This window comes from Pelodiscus sinensis, chromosome 2, assembly GCF_049634645.1.
Source record: "Pelodiscus sinensis isolate JC-2024 chromosome 2, ASM4963464v1, whole genome shotgun sequence".
Taxonomy (NCBI): Eukaryota; Metazoa; Chordata; order Testudines; family Trionychidae; genus Pelodiscus; species Pelodiscus sinensis.
This window is the reverse complement of record NC_134712.1, coordinates 178,518,592-178,540,931: the sequence shown is the minus strand read 5'-3', so window position 1 is coordinate 178,540,931 and position 22,340 is coordinate 178,518,592. Positions and strand designations below refer to the sequence as shown.

At 38.6% G+C, this 22,340-nt stretch overlaps 1 protein-coding gene across 1 annotated transcript in view; it reads right to left on the bottom strand.

Annotated features, from left to right (window-relative positions):
* Positions 1-22,340, bottom strand: part of LARS2 (leucyl-tRNA synthetase 2, mitochondrial) — a 116,456-nt gene that overhangs the window by 37,320 nt on the left and 56,796 nt on the right. The window contains exons 8-12 of the mRNA XM_075921874.1: positions 16,013-16,120; positions 12,952-13,111; positions 6,675-6,779; positions 3,129-3,244; positions 1,523-1,806 (exon numbers count right to left, since the gene is read on the bottom strand). Of these exons, the coding sequence (XP_075777989.1) occupies positions 1,523-1,806; positions 3,129-3,244; positions 6,675-6,779; positions 12,952-13,111; positions 16,013-16,120 (773 nt within the window). The remainder of the gene's footprint in view (positions 1-1,522; positions 1,807-3,128; positions 3,245-6,674; positions 6,780-12,951; positions 13,112-16,012; positions 16,121-22,340) is intronic.

Genomic DNA, 22,340 nt, shown 5'->3' with positions numbered 1-22,340 from the left:
CTAATAGACTTTAAATGCAGAGCCACAGTGAGGGTAGGTCCAGGACCCACTGCAAGCCAGGACTGAGCTAAGCTGCTGGCTAGCCTGCTAAAAAATGTACTGGCAAGGAGTGGGGGGAAAATGCACATAGTCTATAGCATTAACTTATAAGCTTTTGCTTATAAGTTAATTGATTACACTATTACATCCCTACAATGTCTATGTTATGAAGTGTGATGGATCTCCTGACAATGCCCTGCTTGCTGGACCAGCTCTGCTGACAGCAGGGTTTCACTATATGCCTGGAAAAGGTAAAAGGTTTCTCTGTGGGATTCCCCAGGTTCTATTCCCTCCCCCCAGCAGACTTCAATATACCCAACACCCAACCAGCTCTAGTGACTGGATATCCTTGTTTTCTCTAAGGAATATGTATCTTTCTAAATATAAGCTACATGATGTTTTTAAAGAACCGAGAAACAAATAGTATGATCAAAATCCAAACCATGGGTGTATAAACTAATAACTCCTTCAGTCTGAATTATCTGCTGTCATGTAAAATGTAACAGGCCTTTGAATCTTTGTAAAAGATTCTACTGCAATAGCACCATCTTATCTCTGTTGTTGGACTTGTTAACAAAAATAATCAAGATGTTAGTCTCACAAAAGCAAATAAAACAACACAATTTACTCTACAATAGTGGTACTCACAGTTATGCATCTTGGGAGTCACATTTGCAACAACCATTAATCAAGAGCCACATGACTACTATATGCCTCATGCACCATTCCACCAAACACATATACAGTAATATAAAATATGTAACTATAAATATAACCAAATATTTTATAACATTTTCAAATACATTTTCAATACAAGGAAAAATAAATTTAGTTAACCATTGGATGGGTGAGCATACCAGGCTATTAATTTTGTTCCCTCCACCAACACCTTTACCATTTCATGCAGCAGTGCTATTTATAATATCACTTATATCCTCAGCCCTTGTGCTAGTGCCAACAAGGAGAAGAAATCTCCCTTCCTGGAGCTTGCTCTGTTTCTGAGCTCAACTAATCCTGTTCCTCCAATCAGCTGATTTGCCATGTTCCTGGAGGGAGTTGGTGGAACAGGCACTACATTCAGCAGCGCCACAAACTAGGTTTTCGTGGCTCTCCAGGACGGAGAGGGCAGAGCAGGGGTTCCCGCCCTCCAGAAGCTCCTTGAAGAGCCGCAGGCTACATCTGAAAGAGACACAGGCAGTTTGTGAGCTGAAGATTGAGTATCACTGCCCTACAACCTTTGTTTTAACTCTGCTGCTGGAAGAGAAAAAAAACCCTTGCAATCAATGAAGTAAGCAATACTATAAAGGAATGGAGGAGAAAAAAGGAAAAAACCCTATTTTATTTTTCTAATTTTCTTTCCTCTAACTTAAAAACACTGAGCTTTCCCTCCATGAGGTATTTATCAAGAAAAATAGCTTATATGAAGAAACATTAAGATATGAGAAGAATGATTGCAAGTGGACAGTATATAATATTTGCTCACCTTGGACATGAACAGTTCATCCACTGTGGGACAGTTTCTAGAGGGGAAGCTCCCTTTCCAGTAAAGGAGGTTATATTGGGAAGTTCCACAGGTAAATCCTCATAAGGCACAGGGACTGTCCCACAGGTCTGGCAATGGATTATAGGAATAGGTGTTCCCCAGTACCGTTGTCGAGATATTAACCAATCTCTTAACTTGTCACTTGATAGGTAGCCACCTATTCCTTTATTTCTGGCCTTCTGAGTTAAGGCTTTTAAAGCTTCCTGCCTAGTCATGCCTGTGAACTGATAAAAAGAAAGGCAGACTGATATAAGCTACTATTGATAATGCTGCAATAGCCCCAGGATGTTATTTTTCATATGCACAGGACACAAATCCAACACACAAACTCTGACGGGAAAGGGGTCCCAAGCATTTTTGAGGTTCCAGATTTTTCTTCTACTTTACATCCCTCCACTATAGGCTTCCTACATGTCAGTCACCAACCTTGTGGTCATGAGAATTAGATAAATCTCCCTTCAAAGCCTATAAATGTCACTCCCTTGACAGGCTGAACAGATCTTGGTTGAGGATGGGCCTGTTCAGCACTCCTGGGCTCTGTTGGCCACATATCTATAGTTAAGGTGGCATCTCCGTAGGGCAAGACATCCAGCATATTAATACTCCAAAGCAGATATTGCAAGACTATAAGTAGCAAATCAGACCTCTCCCCACATTCATTTGAGGTGATTTTATACTTCTCTTCCTCTTTTAAACACTCAATATCCCTCCCAAGTTAGACAGTCACAAAATTCATCTCCTGTTGAACAACAATCCCATCTCTCCTCTGATTCACACATTCAGACTCACAAGAACTCTAGTGTTAGGGTTACATCATTACACAGATATGAAACTCTGAAATGGCTGGTAATAACACTTCCAGTGACTACATCCAAGGGGATTAATTTATTAAACATTTAACCTGAAAGAAGAACAAATGTGTAAAAGAAGAACAGGAATAAACATCAAACCATTTTCATGAAGGAATTTATTATTCCTTCTCTATTGTGACGTTTAGACAATTAAAGCATTTTTCTTCTTTCAGGTATGTAAAGTTTGGAAGATTAAGCCTCAAAAACAAAATATCTGGCATTTTCCTGGTACAGGTTGAATCTCTGTGATCTGGAACTCTTTGGTTTGGTGCCAGACCCCAGATGTTGCTAACCTAGAAAGTCTCAGCAGCACAGGTTGCTGGCGGCTTCCAGCAGAGTTGGCCAGTGGGGCCAGCTGGGCAGCAGAGTCCATGGAGCATCAGCACCTGCAGCTGGCAGGGAGCTCCTGGAGCTTGGGAGAAGCAAAGCTGGCAGGGCTATGGGAGCTACCAGGTCTGTGGAGCCTGCAGGGTTGCCACAGCAGGGGGCCTCGGTGCCAGAGGGCTGGGGAGAGAAGCCTAGCAGGGAGGCTAGCACTCCCCTCCCCACCAGACTTTGTATAGTCCGGCAAATTTCCTTGTCTGGGACTGGTTAAGTCCGGAGGGTGCTGGACTAGAGGGGTCCAACCTGTAGTGGGTTTTAGTTTGTGCTATCACTGTACTTGAGAAAAAAAACCTCAGTACAAGTGCACCAACCTCTCTGGAGTTGACTAGTGTCTCCAAACCATCTGGTAGTGTTTCAATGACTTCCGAGAAAGATAGACCCAGATTCTGAGCTACAGCAGCATCTTCTGGATTAATACTAGGAATTCCTAGACAGGGAAGGGGGGAAAAATCAGCTCCATAACTAGTTAATGTGGCTGCTCCTCATAATTTTTCGAGGAAAAAATATTTTCATCTATTGGCACTTCTTTCCAATGGCTTTAACAAGAATACGGTCAAATTAAATATTGCCAAAACTTCATAAAATGCATAAAAACAAGCTTGTGAAATATTAGTGACAACAATTATAAGCAAACATTATTTTATAGTGTTTACAACCCAAAACTCATTATCACTGTGCTAGCTCAGAAGAACCTGAAAGTAAATGGGTCTGAAACTGAGTAAAATAAAACTGAAATTGACTAATCTGTTTTCATTACCAAGCAGAGAGATGCAGAAACTAAGCAAATAGCATAAATATATAGTAAGTTAGTCATTTAAAAAAATCAATTTTCATAACTGAAAGTTTTATTTAAAACAAAGGTCGTATTTTTTAAAAAGAAAGTATGACATGATAAAGTCCTTCAACACGGCTGGTTCCTCTTTAAAATCTTGTCTTTTACCACTACAAAGTCATCTCCAGTAATTCCAATTCAGTGTAATGTCAACCTTCTTTTAAGAATAAAGCTAAAGAAAGCATTTCCTACTGCTGCCAGAATAAGCCATTCAATCAGAAAACTTAAGGCCACTGATGACACCTTTTCCCACTGTGCCTTATTACCTGGGATATTCACACTTTTTCAATACAAGTCCTTTCTCACCCACACAGAATTATTTTTATTGCTGCAATTTACCAATATCAAAAAGTGATATATTATTTTAAAATAACCCTTGTTCACAATGTTGCCACCTGACAGCTGCAATCTGTTCAGCAGCTGCTGTGTTTCACTAATAAGGACTGCATTTTGGTGGTTAGTTAAGAAATCCCCATTTTTATTATACATATTTATATTCAAATATTAATTATAGATTGTGTGGTATATTATATAACAAAATGAGGTATATCTTTCCACATTAGTTTGCTTTTCATTTTGGGGATCATTTGTTTAAATAAGCCTGCATTACTTACTTGGCTTCTGAGGGGACGTCTATACAGCAGGGCTAAAGCCAAACTAGGCTATGCAACTGGAGTGACGTCAATTGCGTAACTTAAGTCAAAATAGCTTATTTCGGCTTTTGGCGCTGTCTACACAGCAGGAAGTCTGAGAAAGAGCACTCTTCCTTTGGCTTCCCTTACTCCTCGTAAGATGAGGGTTGCAGGAGTCACAGTAAGAAGTCCTCCAGCTCGACATTATTTTGACCTTATGTCAAAATAACTGCTTGTAATGTAGACATTGACTATGTTATTTCGGAATAACTGCCATATGGACATACCCTAACAGAACAGCAGATTACTGACCAAACTAAATGTCAGGTTAGCTCTTTTCCTTCCTATTTCTAGAAATACTGCAGTTCTAGGAGCTCTCAAACATTATCACTGACTGCCTTAGAATTATCATAATACAAACTTGAGTTCAAAGGATAGTATAGCACCCTTATTCATCCATGGAGCTGCCCATTAAGTTAAATATTTCAACTGTATCAATATATGGAAATACAGAAGCATATAACACAAAAGAATGAACAGAAAGAAACCAAAAATGGGGAATCACTATGTAATCTCCAGAGCAGAAGAATCATATTACCATTCTTAAATCCATATCAAGGCACCATATATCAGTATCTTAATAAATTAAAGAACCCCATATAATCTACCACAGGTGATTTTACCATACGTTGTACAGAGGAAAGCAGCACCCACATTTTAGTCTATTTTTTTCCCCCAAGAAGACGACGTCAAAAATTCTGTGTCAAAAATCAACAGTTGGCATCCAGCTAAACTTTTGAATGTGCCAATCTGGAGACTCTTGAAAATCTGGCCTCTTCCTAATAAAACAGCCAAGTTAGTTTAAACAGCTTGAAGAGGATGAATAGTTTGAAAAAGTTACCAGACTTTGCAACCATGCTTGGCTTTCCAAAGGTTGGAAAGGAGATATTGAAAAGGAAGGCAATGACTGTGAATGAGAAAGACAGGCAAAACACAGGGGAAAGACAATACATGCAATCTTTAAGATTTAAAAAGCCCCACTTTTTGGACTAAGAAGAGTGAGCTAGTTTATTTTTCAACTCTCACATAAAATGAAAAGTTTTAATGTATGCTATGTATTGTTCCCTTCTGTTTTCCCTTCTCAATGCTCTCCCCCACACTTGTTCATATACATCTTCCAAATATGTATTAAGCTTTTACAGCTTTGTAAGACTATCTAAAAATTTTGTGAAGTAAAATACGATGAATAAAATGATAAAACAACCTAAAAAATTCTCACTTTAACAGTTCACATTACTCACCTACATTTTACTGATTCAAAACTGGGCATAATAATACAGCCTATTATATGATTGGGCTAACAAGTTCTAACCCACGCTGTGAAATTAATAATATCACAGCTAGTAGGCTAGTCACATCTCTTGATTTAGTCAATCCATTTTTCTAATAACTTTTAACAAAGAATTTCTAAGAAAAATCAGCAGCTTATGAGAATACAATGAACTTCAGAACTGATTTTAAAAGAGCTCACCAAGAGGAACCTCTATAATTCTGTATTTTATTATAGAAGTGGCCCTTGTATTTTAGAAAGCTTCAAATTTGGGCAGGAAAATGTTACACCGCACCTCCCACGCTAATATTCCACATTTCACCTGGTCATGCCCAGTGGGGTAGCATACATAGCCTAATACTCCCCAGGATGTAAAAGTAATAAGGTGCAAAGAAAGAAGCAGAAGAGAGACTAGAAGCAGCAAGGAAAGACAGACCAGAGAGCCCTGGGGAATGTTACATTCAGGTTTTCAGTTCTGAGATTACTGACCAAGATCAAACACAATAACTTTACATTCATTTCATTGATATAAAAACAAATATAATTAGATAAAGCCACATTGGATTGATAGTTTGATATATTTATTAATATCAGGAAATTTTTAACAGTTATCTTGTGGGGTTCTTAGGCAAAGCAAAAAAAATACTGCTACAAGTTTTGGTCTTTTGCGATTATATTTTGCGTCAAACACTGATGAGGTTCTGTTTTGGATCATGATAATATGCTAGAGAGAGAAAGAGAGCACTCATATTGACATGTCTTACACTATAATTCTTAAGAGAAAATGTGAAGGTCTTCTCACTTAAGACAGCTTTTAATTTTATTTATTTTTATAATATTTTTCGCTTTTGTTATAATATATTACCCTGCCTCTTCATATTCAGATCAATAAAAAAATCCTACATAGCTACAGTTTCATTCCCTTTCCCTTAATTAAGAAGAATATGGCCTCTACAGATCTTAATGCAGTCATTACCTTAAAACATTTGCAGCAGCAGTTCTGGTGCTCCAACATAGTTACTGAAAAACTCACTGTTGCGCTTATATTTTAACTGTCACTTACCTATTTTAGTATCAATATAATTCTCAAAATCTGATTTTGCAGAAATGACTATAGGAAGCTCCTGTTTGGTAAGTAAGTTCACTGCTGTCACTGAAGTAAGACAGTCTGAAAAGACATGACAAAAATTAAAATATGATACCAACAGTACTAAGAATCTCACTAATTAATAGGAAAATCTCTGTGCTTTGCATCCTAATCTCTTATGAAGTAATCCATTGAATTAAAAAGTACTTTCTTTTTTTAAAGGGAGAGGCTCAATTTAGTCAACTTCAAAATATGAATTTAAACCTGTTAAAAGCTTCTGTAAGTTCCATTGCCAAATTTTGTGATTTAAAACCTTTTTCTGTTTCCTGATGGCATCTGAAAGATCCCCACAAATAAAAGAAGCTAAGTGACTATACAGAAGAAATAAAGGAACAGATGTGCAAAGACAATTGTACAAAGTAAACCAAGTAAAACACATTATTTTTCTCCAATCTCTTTCAGGGTTACTCATGTTAGAAATTACTTGAAACAACAGTAGATACAACAATTTCAGAGCAATGCATTACTATTGACGGTAAAATAAATATGGTATCATGAGCTATCATGGGTTGTGCCCATGAAAAGCTAATGATACCATATATATTTTTGTTAGTCTCTAAGGTGCTACAGGACCACTCACTGTTTTTAAGGTATTTTTTTTTTAAGTTAGGGTATGTCTACACTACCACCCTACTTTGAACTAGGGTGGTTAATGTAGGCAACCGGAGTTGCAAATGAAGCCCGGGATTTGAATTTTCCAGGCTTCATTTGCATATTGCCCGGCGCCGCCATTTTTAAATGTCCGCTAGTTCGGACTTCGTGCCCGCGGCTACACGCGGCACGAACAAGGTAGTTCGGATTAGGCTTCCTATTCCGAATTACCATTACTCCTCATGGAACGAGGTGTACCGGTAGTTCGGAATAGGAAGCCTAATCCGAACTACCTAGTTCGTGCCGCGTGTAGCCGCGGGCACGGAGTCCGAACTAACGGACATTTAAAAATGGCGGCGCCGGGCAATATGCAAATGAAGCCTGGAAAATTCAAATCCCGGGCTTCATTTGCAACTCCAGTTGCCTACATTAACCACCCTAGTTCGAACTAGGGTGGTAGTGTAGACATACCCTTACAGACTAACATGACTACTCCTCTGACATATATATAGCAAGTGTTCCTTTAAAATAATAAATTCTAGTCAACCTGATACCTGCCAAAAGTAGTAGGTATAGCAGAACGGAGGAGTTTGACATAAATAGATTTGGAAGCTCTCTCATATCTTTTTGCTGAGATAGTTGAACAAAATTATCCTTCAAAGGTGAAGGGTATAACAGTACCTCCTACCTGTCTTCCCTCACAATCCCAGATGTTGCTCACAGAAGTTGCTCACTTTCCTTTCCAGGCAAAAGAATCAATAAAACACAAAAGGTTTCACAGAAAGCAGAAATTTAGTATTTAAGAAAGAAAAATAGTTCTCAACCAGAATAAGGGATTACCATTAACTCATATGAGCTAGCCTTAGGTTGGGGCCAGAAGCAAAAGAAACACCTAACTTGGATGCTAGAGGATATTACCACAAAACTAAGAAAAAATACTGCTTCAGATCCGACTAAAGAAAAGTACATGACATTAAATTCAGAATCTGAAGTCACATCTGCATTTTGCAGAAGTTCCCAGTATTTAGGGTAAGTGGGACAAATTAAAACCTGCGATACAAAATGTTGAATACTGAAGGCTCACAATCCAGATCTGAATTTGGAAAATTAGGCCCATCTCTAAATTTTTCAGTGCCCTTCAGATCAAAGTCATTTAAAAATTACTTTCACCATGGCAGAGTTCTACAGTCATGTAGATCAGTGTTTCTCAACCTTTTTTTTTTTTATAAAGTACCCCTTTGAAAAAAAAATTATAAGTAACCCCAGTACCTACAGTTTTCAGACACAACGTTTTTCTACCATTGCAACACATTTGCTTAAACAACTTAATCGTAGCCAGATGAGTAATGAAATTTTTCGGTGAAAAAAGTACAAAAATAATAAAGCGCTGTAAAACTTAGAACAAAAATTCAGTTTTCTCCAAATTTCAGTTGTGCTGACGTACCCCCCTCCCCCCAGAATTCTCTCGAGTACCCCTAAGGGTACTTGTATCACTGGTTGAGAAACATTGATGTAGATGAACACTGCTCAGCATACTATGCAACTGTGAGTGGAAGAGAATTTTTAGTCAAGGATACTAAAGCAAATGCCTACTCTTATTAAAAATGCTGTGGGATCTTTAAAGTCTATTCAAAATGTAAAGGACCTAAATGTTTAAGGTCTAGTTTGAAAAACACTCACATGGCAAATTGCCTAGCATGTATTTCACCGGTCTTGGATGGAAGAGGGACTTGAGTTGATCCTTCTGGGAATTGAATCTGTCTAGGATGGTACCGCAAACCTGAAACTTAGACCACTCATATTTTCCCCTTAGTTATACCAGCTCTATTCAGCTTAGCAGAAAACTCAGTCTTGTTAGAAAAACATAAACAATACATTTTCTTGAAGTAAAATAAATAGCTCTGAAAGGGTACGGTTACTATTCTTGGCAGTTTGCAAGCTACTACTCTTTTTTTTCCCTTTCTTGATTACTACTTTTCTAGATTTCATCTTTGTTGGATATTCAGCTTAATGCTGAACTATCAGCATTCACAGAAAATTTCCTCTGCTAAACATAACCCAAAGTCTTCCTCTTCTATTAAAAAAAGGAAACGGGGAGTCATTTTCATTCTTGGAAAGCAAGTAAAAAGAGAAAATTCATGTATAGGAGATTCAACTTTTTAAATCTCTCTCTCGTCCCTCAGCAAAAAAAATCAGTTTTATGGCGAAGCCTGGAATGGCCTGGGAAACAATTTTCAAGTCTAATATCTCAGTTTTTTGTTTGGTCTCTTCATGTCGTAATTATAATCATGGCAAAGGGATGACATTTTAATTATAAACCTATACAAATCTATTAATATACTCAAATTGACTGATGAACAATCTAGGGGGCAGATCCTTGCATCAAGACACTCCACATTAATACATACTGAATGGAGGTTCGTTTCCTAACTATACTGTGCTAGAGCCAAAGCTTAAACACTGTAAAGTTAATTGCTAACTTCTCTTGAAACAATAATTACATAAAATATTAAGTAATGGAACATTCCAGCTAACACTACAAGAACATTAAGCTACTTTGCCATACCACATCTTTTTTCTCCTGGCAACCACATCTTTCCAGCTGTGCAATTGAGAACTCACAATGATGCAAAGCAGTGTCAGGAAATCACTTCTTGCCAAAACAAAAATTAAAAGTCTTCCTTTTTAATAGCAAAGGGATGTATTATTCTGCAATTAAAAGCATTGGTAAGGTCTAATTTGATACACTTTTTTAGAGCTTTTATACAAAACTTCTATCTGAATATCTGGGGTAAAAGTCTGTCATCACTCAAGGTAATGGCAAAAGTGACTTCAAGGGGGCCAGTATGTCCATGTACAGATGAACACATATATAATAGCACAAGTGCATAGCAGTACTATAGTAGATGTGTGACACATTGTACCTCAAAATAGCACACTGCAGTTATATGATTATATGTTTTATACACAGTATGGCTTGTAAGGTATCATTTAAAATGAGGTATCTGTTGAATATTACTATCATGTTGGATTATACATACTATCATTTTATGTGGAGTTATGAAATATTGCTGTGTTTGTTACTGAAACATGGGATAAGTGGGAAATGCTCACAGCTTGCCTTTCAGTAGTAACAAAGGAGCAACTGACAAGACAGATATACAGTACATCAGGACCAGTTAGATATGTATTGATGGCCCAACAATAAAAATCCACTCTTCTAGAGACTCTTCAGAAAGGGCACATACCCAGGGTAATTACCTAACTCCCATGTCTCAAAGGCTGTTAAGTGTCCACTTTTCTTTAATGAAGTAGTGAACTAACTGGTGAGCTTGCACTGAGAGCTGTGCAAAATGGTGCATTTCTGGGGTGCAAGGCTTGGAAAATTGAGTGGGGTCTCTGTGTAACTCATGAGTGTCTTACAGAGCATTCATGCAACTTAGCTGAAAGTGTCTCTACAGTTAACTGAGTAATCACAGCACCTGGAGGGATTCCGCTGATTGTTGCTACCACTGTATTGTATGAGACAGCCCAGAGAGGAGAACTGATGGAGCACAGTAGTCCCATACTTCCAGATTATACACTGGGGCACATCACAAGGTGTGTAACTGTTTCCATTTTATAGGTTCTTTTCACAATTGCTTATAACTGTCTCAAACTTTCATTCATTATTTCTGAAATTTTATGGATCTGGTCTCACAGGAGGGTGACTTCTTTTGGGCAACTTGAAGCAACAATGGTTCAACTACTTTTGTGTAGGAAATGTGTAAAAATACAATTTTGCAGATATAAAAAAACCACATGATCATTATTGCACAGCTTTTGCACTCTGGTTGTCTGGCACAGGAATATAAAATGTGGCAAGGAGGTAATCCCTAGGATGCATCTGTGCCCTTCTCTGGGCCAATGAAAATCTGTTCTGATTTAGGTGAATTCTAAGAGCTTAACGTGCATTTTTCAGGGGCAGTATGATGTTTAATCATACAGCAGAATCCCTCTGATATCACAACACCTGTTTCTCCTGGTTTCCATGGAAGAAGCTGGAGATAACCAATACCTTCCGATTCCTGTTTCTTCTGATTCTATATGAAAAAATATCCAAGTTGCAAAAATGAACCTTTCAAGTCAGGAAGTGTCATAATTCTGCTCCCAGTGCATGGGCATTATGACACTATCTTTAATTACATGTTCATTTTTTTCCCTGCATGATTCCTTCCTCATTCCCTGCAGAAGTTGGAGGATATAAAGCTAATGAGGCAATGAGCCACACATTGAGCAGCAAAGATAAAAATAATTCTTAAACAGCTGCCTCAAGCTCTGAGCCAAGTATTCGGTCATTGAATGAGGTGGAAAAATTAGTATTCAAGATTCTCTAGTTGGCTTTGTCCATGTGCCCAGTGGTGCAAAGGTGATGAAATCAGGCATCTCTTTCCTGTTGGGGATTTCCCCCTTGTGGGCAAATCCCCAACAGCTGTAAACCTGGCATAGCCAGTTCCTATACCACCTTCAGCACTCTGTTCAGTGAGCATGTCACAGTGGGGACGAGTGGCTGAAATGCGCTGTGCTCCAACTACCCACAGCAAGCAGATGGCCCTTTATGGACTATTGTGAGCTGTTGCAATTTAGAGTAGCCTTAATTTTATGCCCAGCGAGACATCAGGAAAAAAGTAAGCAATACAGAACTTAAACAACAAATAGTCCTGCAGCACCTTAGAGACTAACAAAAAATATTGATGGTAACCCTATATACAACTGGTTATCTGTTCCCCTGAATGTAAGAGGAGTTGATTTTATAACATGTGTGCACAAGGTAGGTAATATTTTTTTCAACTTAATAAAAATGCAAGTATTAGCAGGATGGAGTGGAAATAAATCATATATATTTTGTACTTAATCTGCTTTAAGGCATCTTGTTACTCTTATTATTGTGGGTTTCCAAATGTAACAAAACAATGGGCCATAGCTCTACTTAGCCCTCGTGAGTAGGGTGTCCTAAGAAGTCAATTACAACTCTCTTACACTGGAACACAGTCTGTACCAGCTTCAGAATAAGTCAATGCCAACTCTGATTTACTCCATTGAGACCCTATGCCAGCTGAGGATCAGTGTGACAAAGCATACCTTAGTCATGTGCCCTCCACACTCTGATCCTTTCCCACATGTCTTCTACACCCCAGGGATGGAGGGCAGAATAAGGAGGCACTTGTGGTTAGGCCTGCCAGCTTTATGCCAATGTGGAGGCAACCCTCCACCAGGAGAATTTTCCACTGGGCAACTACAGCCAGAATGTGGACTCTTTCTACTATTCATGGTAGAAAGGTCCCAGAATAGAAACAGGAATTCAGTTCCCTATTTTCATGCAATCAATTGACTTCTTTAAAGATTTTACAACCATTATAACACTAAGATTGATATTCCAGTTACTGTCACCCCACCGTACTTGAAGTTAGGGAGAGGAAAAGTAATACTACTTGCTATGTACAAAGAATCAAAGGGAATTGTTTCTCCTCCACAGGAATTGTCACGCTCAGGCTTACTTTTTTTAAGATTATGCTCTGAAACTGTCTTACTTCCAGAAAAAAAAATTTGAGCAAAAACTCACCTTTGCCTGGAACAAACTCTCTCTGCAACACTTCCTTCACACTACTATTCCCATGCAGGAGTCTATGATCAGGTAAAATATGTAAGTGGGAAGCACCATAAATGGCTTCAGGTGTATATGTATAGGCAACCAATTTCTCTCCTGTTTCTTTGCCATTAACCTGATAAAGGACAGAAAGTATTTCAGAGTAGTTTTATTGCTAATTTTCTCCATTAAAATGCATTTTTTATATTTCCTCCTTTTGTGGCAATTGCTCTATTGCTTTTGCCTGCATAGGGATATACCGTGGAAAGCAGGTCAAATTATTTTTAATAAAGAATATTATAAACAAGTGCAAGAGAAACAGACTAAATTAGTTCAAAGAGAAGGCCATGCATATATTGATATAATCCAAGGACTGTTCAAATTGTGTTTGTTAAAACAAATGTATCAGATATTAGGCCTAATGGTGTGAAAATTAATGTGGAGATGGGTTATTCCATCCATCACTTCTTGCTAAAAGTAACAAACTTTTGGGGGAAAGAAAATACAGAAAGAACTGATAAAGTGAAATAACAGAAATGGTGGCTACTGAAGCAAGCTTCACCTTCATGGCTTCCATCCCCTTCATCTCCTGGAACCCCAGGTCTTCATTATCCTAATCTTGAGATGTCCTAACCAGACTGGGCTAGGGAGAGGGGCCCAGATAACATTGCCACCTCTCAGCTCCAGCTGAATCCCAAATGCCATCTGGGATGAAATGGGATTTACTGAACCAACAACTCCAGCCCATCAAAACTAACTTCTCTTTTGTCCAAAAAGATAGTTATTATTAGGGATGTTAACGGATAACAACCAGGTAACCAAGTAACGGGGAAGCATCACCCTTCATTGTTTCCATCTCCAGACTCCACACTGACATTTCTAGAATGAAGTTTAATGCTACAGATTTCTGTACTGACAACACAATACAAACTGGAAAAGATGGCACGATGAAATAAATTAATTGTAATATATAATGAACACTGGGGAAACTGTACAGATGGTATTTATTATCATATGTTATTAATTTAAAATATTTTTAAAATTTAAAAGGAGACTACCGTAGAATTCCAAGTTTGCCACACCAGAGTGCTGCAGAATTTTGGTCCAGTTACATGCTCTAGCACATGGAGCCCTCAGAGTGATTTTCAAGTGCACATAGAGGCATACATTTGCAGAAGCCTCGAACTAAAATGGCCTGTTTTTCAAATGTACTGAGCTTCTTTAAGATATTTCATTTTGGGCTCCTAGAAATTAAAACATTTATGAAATGTTAGGCCATAGCAAATAAGCACCTAGCTCTCACTGAAGTGATAGGGTGCTATGTGCCTAACACCATTTGTACCTTTGAAAATCTCTCCCTAGAGCATCAAGTGTCTTTCATTTTTGCATCTTTGCAAAAGCATGTCAAATATTCTCTATTTTTTTCTGTGGACGGAGCACAGAGCAAGTGCACCTGTATTTTTCTTAAGTTCTCTGTAGCTTCTTTCCTCTTTTTTTACTGGCACTTTTCTTTAGCTTTCTTTTTTCCCCCATCGCTTTCAGTATGTTATTTTCTAGTCTGCATTGAACATAGTACTTACAATAGCACTATCAACGTAAAGAAACTCACTTTAGCATAGATTTCCCAACAGTGGAAGAAAAGGAAAAAAACCGTACTCTATTGGTCTACACTCATATCTAAGGACTTCAGGGTTATGTGTGCACCCTCAACAACCAATTGCTCTAAAAAGTTTTTACGGTCATGTGGGTTGGCAGGACAGGCTCTGTGATCTCAATGTTAGGAAGAAAACAAATATATAGGAAAGAAAGCTTCTGTATCCAAAGCATTTAACCAAAAATAGTTTTAAAGACTCAGTTGCAAAATACTACTGGAGTTTGAGTCCCAATAAGAACTAATAATAATTTCATATGACTTTTGTCCTACAAGCCAATAACCACACTAGCAAAAACAAACTTATACTTGACACTGGCTTTTCTTGGGAATCGTCAGAGACTGAACAACTACTAAGTTAGATCTGCATAGCTTCTTGGCACTCTTCAGTGGACTTTGTGGACTGTAGGGGGGACAGACAAAAATGAACAGGTGCAAGTTCCAAACTGCTCAAATCACACACCACATTTTGGTGGAGGATTTCAGTTTCTTACTTTCTATATTGAGAAGTTACTAAAATGTTACTATGTTTCTCCCACGAATAAATTCCATTATAATGAAGCATTAGACCTTTTAAATATGATCAAAGAAGTTGAAATGATCATTATGAGAACACTCAGAAACAATTCAATATACTTGTCCTCTTTGTTTTATCTTAATCCTACATATTTATTTTTGTACTCCTTCTAGTGACTAAATATAATCTCATGACAGTAGCTTCTCATTAAATCTGATATATAAGTAACCTCACATCTTGATTTGCATTGGGTTACAATGTGAACTCTGAACAGCCATAGATTTGGGTTATTAACTAAAGTTCACTTACAAAAACACCAAAGTCTGCCATAACCTTTCTGCAGGAAATCTTCAATGAGCTATGAATGTTATAGTGCAGCAAGAAGAAAAATGATACAAAATGATACATTTAATAAACATATATATTTATACAGGTTGAACCTCTCTAGTCTGGCACCCTCCGGACCTGACCGGTTCCGAATCAGAGAATTTGCCGAACCAAGGGAGATCAATATTGTCTAGCAGCATTACTGACACTTCCACTGCTTACTGGGCTGTAAGAGGGCACTAAGGGGTAAATTAGAGCTAAATAACAGCACAGAACACAGAGTAAGGACTGATGGCTGTAAACAAACTTTATGGAACCACAGGAAACTTGGCCACACCCATGAAAAGTGGACATCTGGCTAACCAAAATCATTCCGGACCATGGATGTTTTCAGACCAGAGAGTTCTTGCCTAGAGAAGTTCAACCTGTAATAATATCTTTAACTTTCAAGTCTTCTAGAGAGAAAAAGAAATCCCATTCTTCATTTCAGTGATTTTGCATATTTCACACAAAGAAAGGGATGGTAAACTTTTTAAACTTACCTTTAACATGAAGTCAAGGTAGCATCCGACACAATCACCTATCCAGTTTGCTTGCATTTCCTTTATACCATACCACTCAGGGAGATGAGATAAAGAATCAAGCATGGCCTGACAATACAAAGGAGGTGTTAGGAAGTCTAATGTGCATTAATACACATATATTAACACTTTAGAATTTAATTATAAAAAGGGGCACAGCAATTGGGCTGCAGGAGAGAAAACAGAAACAGGGTCTTTTTGTACTACAGCTTCTCCCAATTTCATATCTTTCAAGAACTAGGGGAACCCAGCATAGGCCAGAAATATGGTTCATTCAATTGTTTGAGACAGTTTCCTTTTGGGTGCAGTCATAGCGAACACAGAAAATCTAGGATGAAAAAATAAACAAAGAAAGATACCATTTTAAACCTCTGTCAATTGTAATTCTCATCCTGAAAATATGCATGTTTATATGCATATGTGTTTTGAGGACAAAATTCTATATTTGAATTAGTTCTCTGGCCAAAAGCCTAGATTTGAATACAGAGAGGTCACATTTAGCTTAAGTTTTTCAAACTCAACTAACAGTTACACCATAACAACGAGGTAGATGCTATCCACTGGTTTTACATACCTTATGCAATTTTTGTAATATTATTTGTATTTTACCTAGATCAGAAGGCCCAATTCTAAATGGGACCTCTGATTGCTCTGCAAAACAAATCATATAAATTGAGAACACTGGGGTAAATTAAATATAAAATGTTATTATGTTAATACAGTATTACAGATAGGGTTGCCAGATGATTTCAACAAAAATACCAGACACACTTGACATTACATTACATCTTATTTAGAATATACCAGACATGTATATTTTCTCATTTATATTTTCTCAATTTGTTTCCTGAACAGAAAGCTCAAATACTGGACTGTCCAGTTCAAAACTGGGGACACCTGGCAATCCTAATTACAGATATAATTATAGCCACACAATAAAGACATTCACAGTGATGGTTCGCATAATTTGAAACTTTTTTTTTAAATTAAAGAAACACAAGGAATTTAAACAAAGAATTTAAAAGAGGGAGGTATAATAGAAACCCCATCTCAATCTATACTACATAACATTTGCCATTTTTTGCTACGAGTATTCCAGCATTGTTGAAAACTTTTACCTTGGAAGAAATACAACTGGAGGCATGAGTCAGACAGATAGTTGATAACAATGTTCAGTAGTTAATTTTTAAGTGGAGGAAATCAATATGCAGTATTACTTGTCTTCAAGTTGCACAGGAAATGTGAAAGCCTTTTATTATTTTGTTAATTTAGAATTATCAGGCAGCATGGATCATTCATACTGTATAGCACTAATATGCTCCACTTCATAGAATATAATTACTGAACACATAATGTGCTTTTTTCAATTATTATATTTTAATTATACTCAGAAATGCCCAAAATTATATTCTTAAAAACTTAGTACAAATGCTAGTTGCTGGCTACTCGTGTTTTTACTACAGTGCCTCTATAATTCACAGTACTGTATAGTACATTTTGTCATCCAAACCCCATAATTTAATACTGTTTTGGATTATTATTCCTTATTATATTAATCTTCTCTTACATCCTCAAATAACTACTTCCTTTTCAGCTGATTTATAGATATAAGAATGCCTAGCTGCTGCTGCTACTTTAAAACAAAAATAATGTAATGACTTTAGTGGAATATAAACCAACAATTCTCTTTACTTTTCCATGTACTATTATATTACACATGAAGGCTATTTATCATACTTAGTATCCTGTTTCAAAGAGTACTGGGCTGTATCTACAGTGAATATTGAGTGCTTACATATAATAACCCAATCTACAGAATCCAGCGAACAATGAGTGGATAATTTAAAAAATATATATATTTTATATAAATACATTTTAACAATATGCAAGTAAGTCAACAGACAACACAGAACTGGCTAGACAGATACTGGTCTCTTCAAAAGCCACTACATGACTATTAGCATTTTCTTTATAATTTGAATATTGCTCCAACTCACATCCATTCCAAACACAAAAGCAGTCTGAGTGAGCTTTTAACTCATCAAAAAATATCAACTACAGTTCAGGTTAGTACAATTCCCCAGCTGATAACTATCACTCTCTGCAGCCTGAGTGTTTTTTTTGCTGTTTGAATTACCTCTGTGGGTACATCGAAACTGCAGTAAAAGACCTGTGGCATGAACATTGCTGGCCCAGTTCAACTGACTTGGGTTTGCAGGACTCATGCTGTGGGCTATAAAACTACAGTGTAAATATTTCAGGCTGGAGCCTGGGCTCAGAAATCTTCCTCCTCACAGGGTCTTACAGCCTCAGATTCAGCTCCAACCCAAACATCTACATTGCAATTTTATAGCCATGTAGCCTGAGGCCTGCAAGCCCTTTGGGCTTTGAGAGTTAGGGATGTGCTCAGGGCTGTGGGGATTTTACCACAGTATAGACATACTCTGTGGTATGTCTACAGTGCAATGTAAACTCAGGGCTAGTGGGACTTTAATCAGAGAACTCTGGGATGGAGAACCTACCACGTGAGCATCTATACTGATTGTCAAGGACAGGTTAAGAAATTTTTAATTCACGTGCAAACCTGGGACTCCTGAGTTGAAGCTACTGTACCCCAGGCATCCCAATGTCATCCTGAAGTTGGATTGCTTTAGTGCCTTGTTTATGGTGCGATGTTGAAAAACGTAACTGTCCACACTGTATGTTACAGGAAGTGTAAACAGCCTGACAACACATCCAGCCAAGCTGTCATTTTTGGTATGTACACTCACAGCTACTGGAGTCAGCAATAGGGAGACGTTCTCATTTCAGAAACTTCTCCTGCTTGGGCTTTCTACTCCTATTTCAGGATGTGGGCAGAGCTTCCATGTTTTCTGAAATTTTCATCACCAAATAAAATTAATATAGACTGGATGCTAAAAAAAAAAGGTCAGTAACAAGTGCAATACTAGTTTCTTCACTCTCCTGATTAAGTAATGCAAGTGCTCAGCACCACTGGAAATCAATATGCTTATCTGGATGCCTGAAATGTGGATATAGGTGTCTAGCTTAAGGCTTCTGAGTTTGAAAAATTCTGGTCCCTCACTTTGTTTGAAAACGAAGAAGATACAATTTGGAACTAAAGAGAAAAAAATATTTCTCTCTCTCTCTCTCTCCACACACACACGGCCAAATTTCAACTCCAGCTCATTTGATGAAATGGGTTTTGCCCACAAAAGCTCATGATACTATACATATATTTTTGTTAGTCTCTAAGGTGCCACAGGACTACTCTGTAATTAAGTTAGCCACCAAAACAGTAGAGAAAATAAATTCATCAGACACTGGCAAAGCAAAGTCTGAGACAAAGAGTTGAGTAAAATCAAATGTGATAAAGAGAACGGACATAAGGGGAAAGGTTAAGAGACCTATGACAAATAAGAGAGTAATGAAGTGTAAACTGTGCCCTGGCAATTCACATACAGGCAGTCCCCGAGTTACGCGGATCCGACTTATGTCGGATCCGCAGTTACGAACGGGGCTTTTCTCGCCCCGAAGGACAGGAGTGGCGGGACGCCCAGATGCGCCGCGGTCTGCCACCCCCGTCCTCCGGGGTGAGAAAAGCTGCTCCCCGTCTCCCTGGCCTGCAGGGAGACGGGGAGCAAAGCCTTGGAGCATGCCCGCAGCGGGACAGCCCAGGCGCGCTTGGGCTGTCCCGCTGCGGGCGTGCTCCACGGCTTTGCTCCCCGTCTCCCTGGTCTGACCAGCAGACCAGGGAGATGGGGAGCAAAGCCTCGGAGCACGCCAGCAGTGGGACAGCCGCGGTGCGCCTGGACTGTCCCGCTGCCTGCGTGCTCTGCGGCTTTGCTCCGCGTCTCCCAGGTCAGCAGACCAGGGAGACGGAGCAAAACCGTGGAGGACTTGGGTGGTCCCGCCACCCCCGTCTCCCTGGTCTGCTGGGGGGGGGGGGGGGGTGCAGCTAGTGCCCCCCCCCCAGCAGACCAGGCTTTTCTTGCCTACCCGTGGGGTAGAGCAGCTGGGGGCTGCCGGGTTGGTCCCGCAGCGCCGCTCCGGACCAACCCGGCAGCACCCCAGCTGCTCTGCCCCAGGCGTCCTGATTCAGCCGCTGCTGGTCAGTTTCAGCAGCGGCTGAATCAGGACGCCTGGGGCAGAGCAGCTGGGGTGCTGCTGAGTTGCTCCAGTAGCGCCAAGGAGCCGCGCTACTGGAGCAACCCAGCAGCACCCCAGCTGCTCTGCCTCAGGTGTCCCCAAGTCAGCCGCTGCTGAAACTGACCAGCGGCTGACTACAGGAAGCCCGAGGCAGAGTTGCTCTTCCCCAGGCTTCCTGGAATCAGCCGCTGATCAGTTTCAGCAGCAGCTAACTTGGGGCCGCCTGGGTTTCTTAAGTTGAATCTGAATGTAAGTCAAAACTGGCGTCCAGATTCAACCGCGGTTGAAACTGATCAGTTTCAGCAGCGGCTGACGCCAGTTCCGACTTACATACAGATTCAACTTAAGAACAAACCTACAGTCCCTATCTTGTACGTAACCCGGGGACTGCTTGTACTAGCAAAATGATCAAAGAAATAAAAACCAAGAGTCAGGGTATGTCTGCACTAGAAACTCTGCAGCTGTGCTGCTGTAGTGCTGCGGAATAGGCATTTATTAAAGTAACAGAAGTGGTTCTTCCATTATTACAGTAAAGCCGCTTCTGGCAGTAACTAGATTGATGGAAGAATTCTTCCATTGATCTAGCAATGTCTACACAGGGGCTTAGGTTAGCTTAATTACATCATGCCAGACATGACATTTTTCATAGCCCTGAGTCATGTAGGTAAACTGATCTAACTTTGTAATGTGGACCAACCCTAAAAGAGACATAAATAAGGCACCAAAGAGTACTGGAAAGATTAAACTATGATCACATTTATAAGCAAAAAAAAAAAAGACAACCAATGATAGAAGCAAATCTAGATCTGCTAGGAGAGGAAAAGAAAATGGTAAAGAATAACACCACCAAACCAGAAAAAGTGACTGAGAAATATGAGCATCTTCCAGGGCTGGACATGATCTGAATTATTTTTGAAGGAAGTGACTAGAAAGGTAGAGGACTGATTTGGCAGACTTTTAAAAAATCTTTATTGGAAACACTCATGATTTGTAAATAAGCTAATTTAACACATATGTAAGAAAGCTAGGAGAGAGCAAATAAACCACACTCAAAACTCTGATCAACTACAGAGAAGATCCTGGAAATGCTAGTCAGAGACAGAATGTGGGAACACTTAAAATGTTATCAATTTATTAGCACATTTCATACTTTTATAATCTCTCACACAAAAGCATATAAAATCACATATATAGATTTATAGAAATATATATATACAGTATATATAGATATAGCATATATTTGTGTGTACTAAATATATATTTAAAGCTATAAAATTTCATTTAAAGAGATAATTGTCTAACTTGTTTAGATCTGAAACATTCCTGATATTATGATTTATATAAGCCAGTGTGGAATTTCCTGTAGACTACACAGTATTTTTTTAACTTTAAATATGATTATATCTATTATTCTTACTATCAATACTTTAATACACATTTTGTTGTGATTTCTTAAACAACACGGAGCCATTTTCTGCCCTCAGAAATCAGTAAACAGCTCCTATTGAAGCCAACAGCTTTGTAGAGTTTATGATGTAGCTACCAGCTAACACTGGAAATTACTTACAGACAAATGAACAAAACAGCTATCATATTGGCGTCTGCGATGTATGAAAAACAGAAAATTCTATTTGCCAAACGGAGAAGGATAAAACTGTCAGGGAAATAAATTACATCTTCACATCTTCAACTTAAGAAGAAGCTTTGAAAAAAGAGAAACCCAAAGAGAAGAAAGGAGCAGAGTCTCTTTCTAAATAGAACTCTCTTTCTTTTGGTTGGCCTAGAAAGAAGGAAATTTACAAAACAGGGACAGCACCACCAGAAAAAAAAATCTCTAAAACCAGAAAGGAGGAACAAAGTAAATTATGTGTGAGTAAAACAGAAGGTAAATGAGATAAAAAGGAGACTAGTAGACGTCTAAGGAGAGTAATGGAAATCAGAAGGGCAGATTAAAGCCAGTGAGAATATATCGCCTTGAGATGGCCCTACTTTGAAGCAAGAGAGTAGCAGCATTCTGTGACTTTCTGAAGGTTGAGGAAAACCAATTTTAGTTGGATCATAATAGAAGGAATTGTAATAATTGACATGGGAAACGCAAGGCATGAATAACAATCTTTAACAGAAACAACGTCAAAGTAAA